At 33.4% G+C, this 18,613-nt stretch overlaps 1 protein-coding gene across 3 annotated transcripts in view; it reads right to left on the reverse strand.

Moving 5' to 3' along the window:
* Positions 1 to 18,613, reverse strand: part of Grik2 (glutamate ionotropic receptor kainate type subunit 2) — a 533,349-nt gene that overhangs the window by 276,952 nt on the left and 237,784 nt on the right. For all 3 annotated transcript variants that reach the window (XM_090338374.1, XM_090338373.1, XM_090338375.1), the window contains exons 5-7: positions 17,386 to 17,567; positions 12,710 to 12,763; positions 7,529 to 7,702 (exon numbers count right to left, since the gene is read on the reverse strand). In XM_090338374.1, the coding sequence (XP_090194500.1) occupies positions 7,529 to 7,702; positions 12,710 to 12,763; positions 17,386 to 17,567 (410 nt within the window). The remainder of the gene's footprint in view (positions 1 to 7,528; positions 7,703 to 12,709; positions 12,764 to 17,385; positions 17,568 to 18,613) is intronic.

The following is an 18,613-nucleotide window of genomic DNA, read 5'->3' on the forward strand; positions in this document are numbered from 1 at the left end:
ATGCATACATAAACATAATGAATGGGACACTTGTGACTTCACTGCAAACTATGAAATATCTTATACAAATATATCTGTCATGTTTGATTATACTATGGACCGCAACATATTTCTTCCATGGTAGTGCCAAGAATAACACTAACAGTTATAAAAATTTATATTATCAGCTATAAAATTTATATTAACAAGTTTTATATAATGTTGCCCATTTTTCAACAAAATACTCAAGGTTATATAAAATCCCTCTAAACATACTGCATAAGGTAAACTCAGGGGAGTTCATTGATTTCATCTGATATGTTGCAATAGATTTCAACAGAATAGACCAAATAAAGTGGAGTTACTTATACTAAATGCAATGTAATTGCACTAAAACTTTTAGGAAACAGTCTGAGTTTTTGCGGGATGTTTATATATGCATGCACCAAAGCCTTATATTTATTCTCATTTTAATTGAAATTAAGAATGATAGCTACCAATAATTAAGATGGATAGACAGCCGCCAGGGAGGCTAGCAGTGCCAGTAAAACCTAGTATGTGCTTGGTCATATTTTATTTCCCTGTGGTCTTATTCTCATTGACTTGATAGGCAAGTGATTGAATAGTAACCGAGTGGTTTCTTATGATCCCTTAATGTAGGAGCTAACCCATTTCTGTGAATAATATATGTGACACGCTCACCTCTAAGTTAAAATGGTCAAATAATGAGAGAAATTTGGAGTTTTCTGGTCTGTAATTTATTACTTAAAATCTTATCCTTAATAGTTGCTATCTGGGAGAGGATTTCAAGCACAAAAAGACTCACATCTCTGATGAACATTCTTTCTTCCTTTGTAAAAGAATAGGAATTGTTCTAATCCATTGTGCTTTTGCTATTTAATCAAATGCACTTCTAAGCTTTCATCTGGTGGAGGTATTTTTTTTAACAAATAATTGAGACTAGCTTATTTGAATTTTCCAAATGATTAGCTAATTTGATAATAGAGTGGAAGTAGATAAATTTCAAAAAGTCTTCAAGATATATTTGGAGGAAACAGAGCACCTACTGATTAGAACCACATGTAATATGTTAAAATATCTTCTTGTAAATACAAGTCATTCTTTCATTATGGAACCTATATCGTACCAGACAGTAAAGTGGGCATACGCACTTCAAAGAGGTAATACATCTTTCTTATATCCGTTGGGTATGGACTATGAAGATAATCAAAAGCATTATCATTATAGTTCAACATGAAATTCTCTGTAACATGCATAAATAATCAACCTCATTTATAATGTTGAACAGACTCAGTAAGTTCACAAAAAGCTATAACTTGTCTGAAAAAAAATTGAGTGCATAGGGTAAGATGACATATTAAAGTAGGAGCAGGGGGTTTCAACAATGGGAACCCTCTGCTAAGATGGATGAGTGATGAAGGATGACATACCAAGGATATATTGATGGCTTATGGTAAAAGAAAATAGATGAATACAAGTTTGGACAAGTAAGCAGGAGCCAGAGCATGGAGAGTTTGCAAGCACTGCTAGTACGCTCAAGTATCACTTAGTAAATGATGAGCAACCATTATGTGGGGAGATCACACTAGAAAGAAGTTAGAAAGATATTAGAGAGATTGTTAGAAGTTTTTCTCTTCTTTAAAATGTCAAGAAGTGGACAATGAAAAGAGCATGAGGTTATAACTAAGATGAGTTTTAAAAAAGAGCATTTAAAAATATTGTTATTTTAGAACAAAGAGTGGTGCTTGTTTAGAAGAAAGAAGCTGGAGATTATAGGTAGTTTGCACAATTCAAAACACCAATTCTTCCATAGAAATCCCAGTGACAGATTTATTGATTTGTGCATATACCTGCATTATAGATGAACATATGGCATTATATAGCAGCACAGAAAAAGATTCATTATAATCATTAAGCCACCAGCGGGATTATGGACACATTCATATTAATATATGAATATGAGGCCTACTGGATTCACTGGGAAGGATTTGTGAATTGTAGGTATTCCACTTAAATTTTACTTTGAGTTATATGTCCCTCGTTCCACTCTCTTGAGTTAAGATGGCTACAAACTCATTGGACTAATAATGAGTACAATTATCATAAAGCTCTGAACTCATTGTCAACTCCTAATAACCACTCAGAGAGCACAGACAGCATTTGGGCATTTGAGGCTGGAGGAAAAAGTGTTTCATTATGCAGAAACAGACAGTACAGTGCTCACACAGAGGGACTGCCCCATGCCTAGCAGCAGGAAAAGGGGTAAATGTCTACTAGAGAATGAATGGTACATCAAGAACTGGTTTTCAAACATGGGCTCATGTATAGGAACTTTACAGTATTATCTGGATAGCAGTGTATGAACATAAAAGAGTAGAACTAAGGGTAATAAAAAAAAGAAGAAAGAAACTCTTCTTGTATAAAAGAAACTTAGGTCTTTCCTTTAATTAGGTAGCATATATGGTAAGAGTTGGTTGATTCATTGTATTTATCCTGGTGAAGATAAAAGTTGATTCTTCAGTAGATTTATAACAAGTGAAGATAAAATCTGCACGGAGACAAGGAACATTAACACTTTTGATAGAAAGGCCAAAGACTATAAAACAAGGAACTTACAACTGGAAAAGTGTTCTTCTATTCACTAGCCATGTAGCTGATAAACAGTTATCCTAGAGGGCAATTAAGATGCTAACTCAACCAGAAAAAACTTTTATGAGTGCAATTCATTGTTTCCTTTTATAGCTCAAACATGAAGAGAGGATGTGGGAGCTGTAAGCACTATGATCTTACATAGTGGCAAATGACTATGATACTGATAATGATAGGTCTTGCTCCATGCAGTAAGGACTTGGCTGATAATTCCATTTCTTTATGGACCATAGTGTGGGGGGGTGTCAAGAAATTCATAAACACTGAGGTCTCCTGAATTGACTGAAGGGAATATTGCCAATGCCATATTGCCAGCCTGTAATTCTTCTTTTTTATAACTAAAATCCCCTTAATTTCCTGAGTCTATTTTGAGTGGAAATAGCCCATTAAATTTACTTCCTAAACATATAGTGACTTAGGAATATGTTTATACTCTAATACTAAAATAGCAAAAAAAATGAACACTCATGCAAGCCACTAATATATCGATATTTTAGCACAGAGGCTATATTGCTATTATTTTTACTTTTGTAAAAATCAGTGCATTTTGTAATAAAAAGAATAACTGTTATATAAAGAAAAGATTTCATGTATAATCCACATTTATGTTTTATATAATAAAAGGATTTGTAAAATATACTGTCAAATTTATAAAAGAAGACTTGCAAAAACAATTTACCCATCTTGGAAGAAATTGATATATTAAAAAAATGCTCATATATATTTCAGAAATATATTGATGTTTCTTTTATACATATAACAAGTAATAATATACAGTTCTAATGAGAAATATTATTCAAAGAATGTTCATACAAGTTAACTTCCCCACAGCACATTTAAAAAAATGTTCTTATAAGTCTCCTAGTAAAATCTTTATGGTTTGCAATAACTCAGAACCAATACACATGAAGCTGTAATTATTTATGTTAGAATTTTCCAGAGTTTCCTATTTAAGGTGTTATTTGAAATGTATTCCCGGTTTAAATAAAAAAGTGTCACATTCAGAATTTTACAATTCTATGTTCCATATACAATGCCTACAATAATAGGCTAATTTTCTCAGTGGTTTACATTTACTCTGTCATTTATTTACTTCACAATATCACTTGCAAGTTCATAAAAGCAGAACAGAGAAAGAGGAGATCATAATACTTCCTGACGCCCTGATGCCATTACCATCACTAAGGGTGAATTCTGTCCAAGCAGCCCTGCTTTTCTAGGCAAGAAATTAATATAACCTACTTCATATTTATCTGTCTTCAATAGTCTATGTAAGTTTCTACAAAGTCATTTTAGGGCATGACTTGATTTTTCAAAGGATGACTCATACAAAAGCTGGAGCAATACAAATATTTTGAAGTAAATTTTGATGTTTTTTAGTATTCATCTATATAGAAAAGAACACTGCTCTGTGGATACATCAGTAGAAGTCTTTTTTTTTTTTTTTTTGCCAGTCCTGGGCTTGAGCTCAGGGCCTGAGCACTGTCCTTGGACTTTCTCAAGGCTAGAGCTCTACCACTTGAGCCTCAGCACCACTTCCGGCTTTTTTCTATGTATGTGGTACCGAGGAATCGAACCTGGGTCTTCATGCATGCTAGGCAAGCACTTTAACCACTAGGCCAAACTCCCGGCCCCCCAGTAGAAGTCTTACAGTGCAAAAGTATTGAGGTTGTCATAATGTCACTTGATTAACTTTTCCTAAAATTTTTCAATTGTAGCTTATGAATCTAAATGATAAGACATTCATTCTGAAACTAAAGAATTATATTAAAATATAATTATAAAATACCTTTTATACTATAATTAAATTATCATGTATAAGATATGAATGCCATACACATAATTAAACAATAATTTAGAGTACGAGTCCTAGATTTACAAGTAACAATGTCTTAATTTCCAAAAATTTTCTTCAACATGTCTATATTGGTAATAAAATGTAGTATTGGCATCTAGAAACAAGTACATGCTAAATCCACTAGCACAACGATGTTCATTGCAGCACTATTTACCATAGCAAAGATATGGAACCAAACCAGATGGCCCTCATTTGATGAGTGGATCAACAAGATGTGGTATTTATGCACAATAGAATTCTATGCTGCTGTCAGAAAGAATGACATTGCCCCATTTGTAAGGAAATGGAAGGACTTAGAAAAAAATCATATTAAGTGAACTAAGCCAGACTCAATAGGTTTCCCTCATTTGTCATGATCAATAGAAACCTTGGGCTCTCCTAGCAGAGATTTACAATAGAACAAAACCTAGGTACATAAGGCCATATAGTATGATGCTAAATGAAAGGACCTCCAAGATATAGAAACAAAAGCCATATAATGAGTGATTGTTGTCCTTAATGGACTATGTTATCTCTCATCTCTTTTGCTGTCCCTTGGTTATTTCATATTATTTCAGTATTTCACCTTGTTATCTGATACATTGTATATATGTGTATTTGGTTTTTTGAAATCAGATAGGGAAGGGGGAAAACAAGATGAGGGGCTGTGGTGGGAGGAAGGAAATGGGAACCAAGACATGAGAAAGGGTATCAATGTTTGTGAAATAATGCACCTTCTATCTGGTGAATATAAGATAATGCTTCTATTAATTATAATAAAAATATATGAAAAAATGTAGTATTGGTAGCTTATAAGTTTATATTTCATCTGGCAATATGTTGAATAATATTTTGATTTTAAAGTTATATATGAGTTATTTTCTACCAAAAACAGCTCTCAGGTGTATCTTAAGTTAAAAATAAAGTAATAAAACAATTCAATTATCACTCATATGCAAGATATTCAATTTCCTCTCAGGTATTTCTTTAAAAATTAATGTAGCTATAAGATATTTAGAATTTCTTTTTATTTTAATTTTATTTTTATTGTAATGCATAGAGGGGTTACAGTTATATTCACCAGATAGTATGTGCATTACTTCTCACACACTGATAGCCCCCTTTTCAAGTTTTTGTTCTCATTTCCCTCTCCCACCCCTCCAATCATCTTGTTTACCCCCTTTCCTTTCCTACTTCAAATAAACAAATAAACATATATACAATATGCCAGGTAACAAAGTCAGATACTATAACAATATGAGATTAACCAAAGGGCAACAAAAGAGAAGAGAAATAATAGCACATTAAGAATAACAAACATACAAGATAAAGTTTTGTTTCCATATCCTGGAGATTTAATGAAGTCTTTTGGATTTTTTTTTTTTTTTTTTGCTTGCCTGGTCTGGCTCTAAGCAACACTGCTCAGATTTCAAGTTCTGGGGCTGCTAAGATTAACGGTGAGAGCCTAGCTACATAATGTAAGCTTTTGAATTTTCCCCTGAAAATGTTATGGTACTAACTGATGAAATCTACTCATCCTAAACTTTGACATGTTTTTAAGTTTATTTTCCCATGAATGATGGGTGATATTTAGAATTTCTTGGTGAATATTTTTTGGAATTAAAAGACACAAAGTATCTTTTGCTTCCTATCACAAAGGTGGTGCCTTAAACTGCAACCATGTTTATCTTCACAGTTTCTGTGAAGGTATTTGGTTTACTAAATCTCCTATATGAAAAAAAAAATCAAGTATCTCCTTTATCTTGCGATGGTATTACAAATTATATTTAAGTCTTCCTTGAAATAATTAATAGAAAAATAATAATCATAAAGGAAAAATTTGAAGTGTTAAAATAAAACAGTTTCCATTTTATAAAGTTGCCATTTAATCTAATTCTCACTAAAAACCTATGAAATTCAAACATTGCCATAGTACTGAGCTATTTTCTAAACTGCATAATAATTTAGTCTGAAGACAATGGATTTAATAGGAACACATTTTTGTTTCATTTTTGTCAGTTCTGGTCTTGAACTCAGGGCCATGATGGAGCTTGGCCTCTGTCCCTGAGTCTCTTGCTCTACCACTTGAGCACAATGCTACTTCTGGTTTTGAGTGGTTAATTGAAGATAAGAGTCTCAATATGACTTTTCTGCCATTGCTGGCTTTGATCTGCGATCCTCAGATCTCAGTTTCTTGAGTCAGTAGGATTACAGGCATAAGCCACTGGTGCCTGGCAAGAACATATTTTTAAAGGATAAACTATAAACCAACCTGTCTTTTCAAGATAGCTATTAGCCATAAGACTACTGGGAAAATGTGACTATAAAATAACTCATCTCACTCAATATGCATGGTATCAAGTACACAGCAACCTACAAAGACTTAATGGGAAAAATAATGCAAAGTATCAGATATAGTTTTATACATCTATTGCCAATGAACATTTTATACAAGGCACATGGTCACTTTTAAATTTCTGATAGTTATGTAAAAATGTTATTAATTTGTTTTATTAAAGTAGTGCAATGAAAATCATATTCTTCATCCAACTCAACCGTTAATTGAAGATAGTTTATACATCAGTTCATTTTCTAAGCTTAAATTAGGTACTGATCATGAAAAATGTGATTGTTGGTTAATATTAAGCTCAGGGAAGATTTTTTGAGTGGTATTAAGTCATTCATATAACACCAGAAATCCAAAACCATCATGACAAAAACATATTGGGAAGTATGATCAGACTAATGGCATTTTTCAATTTTTTATTGGTCTATATTACCCTGGATGGCTTTAGAGAAATTCCCATATTGTCATAGCCTAATGATGGTTGTAATATCATTGAAATTTTAATGGATAAAAATATAAACTAGTCAGGTAAACTTTTGTAAACCAAAAGTTTTGTAAACTTTCAAAAGTGTTCATAAAGTTCTTTGCAATAGTAGCTTTAATATCATACCTTTACTGTTAAATAAATAGAACCTAATAATTTAGGCAATATTATTTAGGAATATACAAAGTGATCTTTAAATGGTTATTCATACCGTCATAAATCCATCCAGCAAACCTGAATCGGGTTTCGGAGGGGCCTGCAAACGTTCCATTGACCACTTTTCGATGATGGAGGAGACTTGAATATTTTCTGTATTTAATATTCTGAACCCTGTCATATTAACACCACTGTATCTGTAGGGTTCTACATCAAGAGCGAATAGGTCCTGAAAAATAATTTTCTCATGTTATTACAGGTAGACTTGATTCATGTACAAATATTGAAACAGTCACTTGCTCTTAGTTTCCTTAAAATAATAATTATTATTGTCTCTTGAACAATGTTAAACATCACACCTCAGCAAGGTTCAAATAGAATTTCCTCATTCTTCCACAATGCAGATATGTATGGACTATACATAGACATATATGAAGGAACCATATATTTGCATTTAAGATTTGTGTAAGCTTTCTTTCCCATGTTAAGGATAGATTGCTTTTATGTTTTGTGCAGTTCCACTTTACTACACACTAACAGATTTTTTTTTCCCCATGTCTTGCTTTCTTAAGCCTATATTGTCAGATGATTTTAATTTGTTTGGTCTGAAGTTTTTATTTCTTTAAAACACAGATCATGAATAGGGCTTTTGACTAATAATAGAACTATATGAATTATAAGGGAGAGAAAGTTAGAAAAGAACATTAGCCCTGTTGGTTGTAGATCCCAGACATCCTTTGTCTATCAGCAACTTTACCCTAAAGATTACTTTGATTTCTGTTGCACTTCTTGGGTCCTTTTGCAATGAATGGCTCTGGCTTTCTTTTCCTAGGAAATGAGAGACCAAAGCCATGGAGAGAGCTGAGTGGACATGCAGCCAGTGGGATTACTAGCCTTTCTATGTGACATTGGCTCACCCTCAGATCTTACAGACAATATTGAGAACCAGAGTAAGACAGAGGCCAGTGCCCTGTGCACAGCTTGTCTAGACTAGACAGCAGGAATAAAATTCCATGGAAAGCAAACTGGCATTGATCTGAGTCATACTCAATGCTCTTGGACTTGCTTTAGGCTTATTTTAATGTTCATGGTAACACCCAGGAGATAATATATTTTCTAGGCATATACATATAATACACGACACTATTTGCTATGGGATAAATTAGTGAAAATAATAAGCAAAATAGAAGTTAGAAGCAAAACAAACAACTGAATTTTATTTTTAAGGAAAACAGAACTTCCTTTGTGATGCAGCTCAGAAAACTGGCAATTTGAGTGGTTGTTTCTTTTGTTGTTGTTTTTTGCTTTTTATTTTTTTTAGGGTAAGAACAATCCTGGAGCTTGAACTTAGGGACCAGTGCTGCTTGTGAACTTTTAACCTAGCGACTAGGGCTCTATCATTTGAGTCACAGTTTTACTTCTGGCTTTTTGGTGATTAACTGAAGATAAGAATCTCACAGACTTTGTTGTCTGAATTGGCTTTGACCTGCAGGCCTCACATCCCAGCCTTCTGAGTAGCTAGGATTACAGGCATGAGCCATCAGTGCCTCATATCTGAATATTTTAACCTGAAGAAAATTGGGAAAGCTGCAGAATGAGATGGGTCACTATCTACCTTGAAATGAACCACAAAGTACTCTTTCACTTACCAAAAAAATCCTACCCTTAAAAGTAGGTCATAGACCCTCATCTTATATGTATCCAGTCTAATACTTTAAAACCAAAAAGCATCTGACCAAAGATTTATTAAATTCCCCCAGTTTATTCTCCTTTATACATTTCTGTATAACTGCCCACTCCTCATCAAACAAATGCATGACATAGATAAATTTCCCTGTCTTGTTTTGTGTGGCCTCCATGTGTCATTCACCTACAATTAAAAGAGGTATTTTTTTCTTGCTAATCAGTCTGTTGCTATAGATGACTCAACCATGAACTTTGTTTATTTGAATCAAGGAAGGGAAGGAGATAAACAAGATGATGAGACAAAGAACAAAGGATAAACCAGTTTAACAGCAATATGCAAAAGATAATACATTGGAAGTGAACTTTACAACTTGTTTGGGGGAAGAAAAGTGGGAGGAAAACATGGGAAGGGGTAACAATGTTCAAGAAGTAAGGTACTCAAAACCCTATGAATGTCATTGTAACCCCTCTATATATCACTCTGACAATAAAATTTTAAAAGCAGAAAAGAAAAATGACAAAAATATGAGTAGATGCCAGGATCGTGTGGCTCCTATCTAATCTGGAGGCTGAGATTGGGAAAATCATAATTCCAAGACAGCCTGAGCAAAAATGTTTGCAAAACTCCATCTCAACAGAAAATATTAGTTATGGTGGTAAACACCTGTCAGAGTGGTTATGACAGAAAGTACATACAAGTAGATCTCAGTCAATCCAGCCTGGACCATAAAATAACCAAAGCAAAGGAAATGAAAGGAAAAGTGGCAGAGTCCAAAATGAAATGTACTCATTACTTGACTTATGAAAGAGTAACCTCTCCCTATAACACCTGAACAAAAAAACAAAATTATATTAAAATAATAACTAAAGCAAAAACGGCTACCTCAAATGGTAGAGCACCTACCTGTCTAGCAGGTAAAAAAACTTCAAGTTTAAATCCCAGAAAACAAAGTAAGTAAAGACATAAATATGAGAAAATATAGTTGCTAGGCATGGGGTTTTTCTAGATCTGTTTGGTTGTCAATAAGAATTCATCAAGGGAGATCAGAAGAAACTAAAATGTGGCAGTGAGCATTGAAGTATCAAAAGCCTTAAAAACTAATGAGTTGCAGCTGTCCTAAACAAGTTGTTCCGTTGTTTTCTTAAAGGATTATTTCCATTTTCGTGAAGCCTTGTGATTTTAATAGAGTTTAGTTGTAAGATCACTCAATATAGTTTACTGATGAGGAGAAGCCCTCAATGTCACCTGCCAACCACTACATTTCTTATAAGCTACAAAAATATCACCAAATAAGAGAGGATGTGGAGACACAGTTGAACCAGTCTAGCTTTCTACAAATGAAGTTCAACCTAGGACATGAAGTATTGTCTGTTGGATAGTTTTCCTCCTCACAGGAAGCTATTGGGTTAACCACATTTTAGTCATTTGCTCAGGCAACACTGAGAATTCCAAAAGCAAGAAAAGCTAACAGAAAGATTGTGTGTGTGTGTGTGTGTGTGTGTGTGTGTGTGTGTGTGTGTGTGTGTGTGTGAAGAGGACAACCATCAGGCTGGTCAGTGGGGAAACAGAAGAAGATAGATGAAAGTGGCCAGCAGAAGAAAACCAACAGTAGAATTTGGTGTGTGGTACAACCATCAGAGATAAGGCAAGTTGTGAGCAGATTTGGAGAACAAGAGTTAAGATTTAACCATTTAAAACCTATCCTTTTTATGTGCTCATGGGGCTAGCTAGGCAAATGTTTTACCAGTGAACCATATCTCCATTCTTTCTGTGATAGTTCTTTCTAAGGTAGATTTTGCTACCTGCTAAACCAGTTCTGGGATAACAGACTCATAAGATGATGCCTACATCTTTCTAGGAAGATGGAGTCCTGCTGACTTTTTTATTTGAGCTGACTGATAAGTGCACTTCCATTGTATACAGTTATTGGATGAGAATGGTTTGGTAAATTTTTCTGCTTGAACTGACCTAAAATTCTAATTCTTCTGATTTGTGCCTCCCAACAAACTGTGATTATAGGGATAAGCCATCAGCAAACACCATTTCCAATTACCTTACTGTCATGGTCATTTATAGAACTTTAAACAGATACTACCAACTCTAAATTAAAATAAATGAAAAAATGGGGCTGGGAGATTGGCCTAGTTGTAGAGTGCTTGCCTAGCATGCACAAAGACCTGGGTTCAATTCCTCAGTACCACATACATAGAAAAAAGTCGGAAGTGGTGCTGAGGCTCAAGTGGTAGAGCGCTAGTCTTGAGAAAGTCCAAGGACCGTGGTCAGGCCCTGATCCCAAGCCCAGGACTGGCAAAAATAAATAAATAAGTAAATAAAATAAAATAAATGAAAAGGAAAAGACAATAGGATGGATGTCCAAACTTGAATTCTATCATCATAATTTCAAAATCAGTAGTAAATAATTAATTAGTGAGGAAGAAAGAAAATCTTTCCACATGGAAGGGAAGACATGGTCATTTGTGGATAGAGAAATAAAACATGCTGCGTGTGATAATATGTACTTATATTCTCAGCACTATGAAGGAAGCAGCAGGATGACTGTGAATTTAGAGCTAGCCTGTAATAAATACCTTATCTCAAAAGAATGAAAGAAAACTAAGAGTAAGGATTGATTTTATAAAAACAATCATCTATTCATGAATAGAATAAAACAATGAGTTGAGTATGTTAAGACAAAACATAAACATAAAGTGCAATTTACTAATTGCAAATTAAAACATTCTGGTTTTCAGAAAACCTAACTGAATATAGAAAATTTAATCTACTGAAAGGGCAACTTGAGAAAAACCTGATTTTCATAAAATGAAGAAAGCTAATAGAATGGTATTAGAATCTGTGCTTGTCTAAGACATTGATTTTTTTCAACAAACTAATTTTAAAATCCATTATGTTCTGAAAGTCCTCTGAAGCAGTATAAAAATGTCATAAAATAGTTTGAATTGATATTTTGGATGATATTATTTCATCAACTTCCTACCAGGAGTAGTAGTTGTCTCATAATTCCCATTGACATATTTTTTAATTTTTAAAAGTTTTATTGTACAGAATGGTTATAGTTGTATAATTCAGGTAATGAATATATTCCCACTTGAACAGTGTCACTCCTTCCCTCATTTTCTACCAGTTACCCCTTTCCCATCCCTCTTTAGATTGTATAGTTCATTTCCATCATAAAAATATGATCTGAATATGGTTTTGCTCACTGATAATCTCAGGAACAATATAAAAATATTGCAGTCTGAGGATGTAAAGGCAAAGAGGGGTGACCTTATCAGAAACAAATTATAAAGCCAAAACAACTGGGAGCTTGGATCAAGTGGCAGAGCACTAGCCTAACAAGAACTAGGCCCAGAATTCAATGCTTAGTAATGCCAATTATAGTACTAGTAATTGTTGCAATAATAGTAGCAATAAAGTATAAATACAAACTTGTCATTCCTCATATAATTTCTTCTCACTCAAAACCATTTCTTTTGCAGTTTTAACAATCATACTTAGAGAATTTTCTTTATTCTTTACTAAATTACTTACCAGAGTGGTAAAGATATAATGGTAATATTCTGTCATCATTCCCATAGCTAGTGCCTAAGATATAAAAAATGAAAATGTTACTAATGGAGATAAGCATAACATGATATACATTATGTCAGTCAATAAGAGAGGAGAGATATAATGAAAACTTCAACCATGTTATCAAGTTAAATCTTTTCCCAATAGTTAAGAATGATAACCCATTAATGAAATTTCTGAACTAATTTTCTTGATAGAAAGGCTAATTTTTTTTAACATTTGGAGTTGATAGCTTTACACTTTACAGAGACAATAAATTAGAACAAAAATGATTCTGAAATTTGCCTATCTTTGTTCCTTATACTTTTTAATGTCTTCAGTGCAAATCATTTTTATTCAGACAAACATTTTAACTCAGGAAAAATACATTAAATACAATCTAAACTGTAATTTTAAGTACTTTGGTGTACTTTTGCAATGTTAATGAAGGAAATATGAGTCACAACCATGAAGAAAGTACAGATAACTAAAGAAATATTTGTTATTAATATGCCAGTTGAAAATGCATAACTTCAAGTCAGGGTGGCTCACACTTGGAATCTTAGCTACTCAAGAGGCTGAGATCAGAGGATGGTAGTTCAAAGCCAGTGTGGGCACTCAAGTCCCTGGGACTCTTATCTCCAATTAACCACTAGAAAAGTGGAAGTGGCACTGTGGCTCAAGCAATTAGTCAGTAGCCTTGAGCTGAAGAGCTCCGGGACAGTGCCCAGGCCCAGAGATCAAGCCCCACAACTGACAAAACAAAAACAAAAACAAAAAAAAAAACCAGAAAATGTATAATTTGTTTCATTTTCATAGTCCTTAGCAAATTTAGATGATCAGTCTTAAAGCAAGCTCATTGCAATTCAAAATTCAAGTAATAAGTGTCATCATATTTCTTAGTGAAAATAGAGTATGTGCTTGAAATAACTGCTGATCAATGAGCAATCACTGGAAATGGTAATTTAAAACAATGTGTTTCTTTAACTTAATGAAAAGCTCTTAGTAAAAATAAGTATTTTCAAATGCATCTAACAGAGTTCACAGACTGCATATCACAGAAACTCATTTCTAAGGCACGCTTAGCTAAACTTTGCATTGTAAATAAAGAAAAATTAACTTGATGATTGGTCAGCAATAATCAGTTGAGTAAAATTTATAATTTTATAATGGGAGACATTTGACTATAAAATGATAGAGACACATGCAATTTTGAGGCATAGCAAATACATGAAAGAAAAATGTAACATTGCTTTAATGAAAACCAGCATCAGCTGGGCAAAGGAAAGAAATGCAAGAATCATCAAATAATAACTCTTAAATGAACAATCAATATATGAACTTCTAATGTGCTGACAGTTATCTTAAAAATTTTAAACTTCTCTTACTAAATAAAATTTACATTCTTAATTTTTATTCCATTCCTTCATTTCTCCATTTCTCATGTATATGTACATATGTATATGTATATATATTTCTCCATTGATTATATATCTTTTTCCATTTTCTCATATATATACATAAATATAAGAAAATGTATAGACATGGAGAAAATATATCTGTATATATATTCACATATAATTATATGAGTCTTTTTGGTAATACTGAACTCTATTGATTTTCAACTCAGTAGATGAAGAAACAGTACATAGCTCTCTAGAGTTATATACATATAGATAAATAGCCATAAATATACACACATGACACACATAGCTATGTGTGTATGATATTTGTATCATGTGTGAGAACAATATATATTGAGTGCAATGTGAGGTACAATAAGCTTACAGTGTTTTAAGCTACATAAAAACCTTAGGAGTTAATATTCATAAATGACGAGACTAAGGCAAAAGTACGACGAATAAATTGTTTGAAAAATGAGACAGTGAATCAACATAGACACTGTGACCAAGTAGTAGAATGCTAGCCTTGAACAAAAGAGCTCAGGGTCAGCGTCCAGGCTTTGGCTTCAATCAAAACTACCAAAAAAAAAAAAAGAGAGAGAGAGAAGAGAGAGAGAGAGAGAGAGAGAGAGAGAGAGAGAGAGAGAGAGAGAGAGAGAGAGAGAGAGAGAGAGAGAAAAGAAAGAAAGAAAAAGAAAAAAGGGAGTGGAAGAAAAAAAGTAAAAAGAAAATTGGATTATTTTGGTTCAGTCCAAAGCTCAATCAGCTTGAACCTGCAGCCTGTTACAAAGGTAAGTGCTATTTTAATCTTTTTTTTGACATTATTACAGACTATGACATTTCAAAAATTACATAAAGATGTTAATCCATTTTAGAATCGCATGTGTGTATATGTATGGATATTTCTTTTTCCTTTATAATTTGAAAATTTTAGCACTCTAGGCCAGTGCATATGATCTTGGTGGTAGGGTAGAAGAGAGTTGAAATAGATGAGGTGGGGCTCAAGGTTAGCAAAAGAGAGCAGTAAGACTCTGCAGAAATCTTACATTTGAGTTTATTTTGCTTTCATAGAAGTTTATTTGCATCGGCTCTTACATTTTTTTCCCACCAAAGGTAAAACTTTTTGTTTCATACCCTTTGATCTAAACCTTGAAGGTCTTGATTACTATTCTCCCTGCATGACAGAATATCCTTGTGAGGTTTTCCTTCTGGAATATCTTGTTTCTGCCCTAGAGGCTTCTCCATAACCAATCTGGATAGAGGAGGAATCCTCCATCTGAAGCACGCACAAATGAAGCACCATTTGTCACTGAGGAATCCACACAGTCGTACCCCCTTTTCACTTTTCAATCAAACAACACATTCTTCAATTTCAACTGCTCAGTGTTTAGTCAATGCTTGATTAGTTTAAATAAATACCCTAAATAAATTGAGCAAACAAATCAACAAGGTTAACTTGACAAAAGCCTGTTCCTTTGTCCTGATTCTCCTGGTATTGGTAAATGAAGCCAGATTGGCTGAAAGCTGCCTTTCACTCCTCCACAGTCACCTGCCACACACTCCCGCTTGACAGTGAGTAATCTCAGAAATTTCGATAAATCACAGCACAACTTCTTACTAACTTTACTGCTGCAGTTATTAGAAGGAAGTTATTCGCTTTCTTCTTAAATTGGCTTTCCATAACAACTAACAAATGCAACACAAATTCTAACACCAGCTACATTAACACACACACACATATATATAATATATCCATATATATATTAGCCACATATACTATATAATATATACCACATTATATATCCATGTATGTACATATGTCTACTAGTGCTGCAGGCCATTACAGAAACTTTTAGGACATTATTTTCACCACTCACTACACTTTGACTTACATATTTTTCTCTTTAACTTTGCTCTAATATTTCATTTACTGGTCTTATTAAACTTGCAGATTTCTTTCTGTTGAATATATTTATCATTATCGTCCTGTATTTCACAGAGCACTTTACATAAAAGAAACCAAAACATAATAATGGATAAACAAATAGAAGGCAGAAAGCAAATTTGCCTTATCAATGGTAATGATATTCTTAACTTTTCATACAGGAAAAATGAATTTGAATTAGTTCTTTAGTGAAAAGACAACTGATTTTATATTTTTTGGAGACTGGGAGAAACAGCATAGCAAAGTGACTGAAACAGTAGAGAGCTTTGAATATAGAAAGTATCCTTTCCAAATCTGTATTCTAAATGAGATTGGAAATTATATGAAAAAAATCTCTCTAGAATTCAGTAGTAATGTTATTAATTTTTTTAATTTATTATTAAAACAAGTCAAAGAGGGCTGGGAGTTTGGCCTACTGGCAGAGTGCTTGCCTAGCATGCACAAAGACCGAGATTCGATTTCTTGGTATCACATACATAGAATTGGTGCTGTGGCTCAAGTGGTAGAATTCTAGCATTGAAAAAGCCCAAGGACAGTGCTCAGGCACTGAGCTCAAGCCCCAGGACTGGCAAAAAATATGGTTTTCTACTATCCATTTAATTCTATTTTCCAGTTTGCTGTTAGTTATGAAGAGTATAATGTACAACTTTGTTTTATTGCTAAAAATTTTTTCATTTGATTGATTTAGCAACATCCTTTTAGTTAGTCATTGCTTTATTGTAAACAAATTTCTCAAGTGGAATATATTTCCTTGGACTATTTTTTGTTGTAACTAGTCAATCACTCAATCATTCCAAGAGGAGACTAGGTTTCTTTGTAAAGTGAAGGTAGTCCCTACTTTCTGTCTATAGTAATCATGAAATATTGATATAACATAATAATATATAATAATGTAATAATGATAAAATATGAAGGCATCTCATATTCTAAATACAGAGTAAATGTGTTTGATTGGCATGGATGAGGAAAGTATTCAATTATGGACTCAAATTATATTCCCTTATTTCAATAAAAGACAGAAATGTCTATTTCATGAATCAACAATCTCAATAATAAGCAGGGTTGTTGGTGTTTGAAAATAACCTCACCACTTCAGACTCCTTTGGTGGCAGTATTTACCTTATATTTCCTTTAAGACAAATAACTAAAAGCACTTCTCAGACTTTCTGTTATAAAATAACTTCCAGGTGATGTCTCTGGCTTTTAATTATGCAGCGTTAGCCCTGTATTACCTTTTTCTCTTTGAAAAAGATCATAGTTTAAGTGGAAGCTTACAAAGGAACCAAAAATTTTAGCAATTTAAAGCTTACCTGTTTGAGAATACCTGCTGCCATTTCATGGCTACAGTCGAAAATTACATGGAACTCCTTGCCTCTTTTCATTTCTTTCAATAAGGGCTTTGCATCCTTTGTATCAGAAGGCAGCTGACGGATTTTAAGTCGAAGATTGTACCTTGATGGAGCTTTGATAAGCTCCTGCAAACGAATGAGACCTAGAATTAAAAAGGGAAAAAGATATTAGAGGCAAATCAGATTGGATGTGGAGGCACATTCTTTATGATGCAGAATTTTGTGCATTCTTTATGATGCACAATTTTCATCATGTATAAATGCATTTCATGAACATTCAAATTTCCTATTTGAAGAAACTTCAGTGTGTTGTTTTTGTTAGGATACTGAGCTTTCAAATTCCTTAAAGGATATTTCAAATAATGAAACCCATGATTAGAAATTAACATAAAACTACAAATATGTAAAAAGATATAGTGTGAGCTAGCCTGGCCCCATAACCAGGATTTGGCTGTGGGCTGTTAATATCTGTGACTCACTGTATATTGTTCATAATTTTTTCATTGCACTCACACATTTACACATACAATTTTGTTCTGTTGGATTGTTTTTACAGTATATTAATTACCTATTTTTGACAAGGGCAGAGAGGTCTTTGTAAATCATCAACCATTATTCTAGTTTGTCCTTAAAGAACATTGTGTTCTATCATGCACCTAATTTATAAAGCTACAAGATTTTAGTAAAGACTCTAGTTGCTTCTATGTTGTCTTTAATGCTATGGTATATATACATGTACACATATATTTAGTACATATATTTATATTAGGATGAAATAATTTTTCATTATAAATTAAGTTGTGAATAACTCGAAATATATTTAATTACAATTGCTTTAAGAAATAAAATTAACATTCTTGTTTTTTTGGGGGGTTAGTCATGGGGTTTGAACTCAGAGCCTAGCGACTGTCCCTGGACTATTTCGTTCAAGACTCGCACTTTATCACTTTGAACCACAGCTCCACTTCCCAGTTTTTGAGTAGTTAATTAGGGATAAGAGTCTCACTAGGATTTTCTGTCTGGGCTGGCTTCAAACTGTGACCTTTCAATCTCAGCCTCCAGAGTAGCAACAATTAAAAGTATGAGCCACCTCGCCTGGCACACAGTTAACATTCTTTGTGCAATTTTCTAGGCATTTCATTCTAAGTAATGGCAATATACTGTGTAAGTGGCTCCTGATTATGTTTCA

The sequence above is a fragment of the Megascapheus bottae genome, chromosome 8, assembly GCF_031878675.1.
Source record: "Megascapheus bottae isolate mThoBot1 chromosome 8, mThoBot2.hap1, whole genome shotgun sequence".
In the NCBI taxonomy this organism is placed as follows: Eukaryota; Metazoa; Chordata; class Mammalia; order Rodentia; family Geomyidae; genus Megascapheus; species Megascapheus bottae.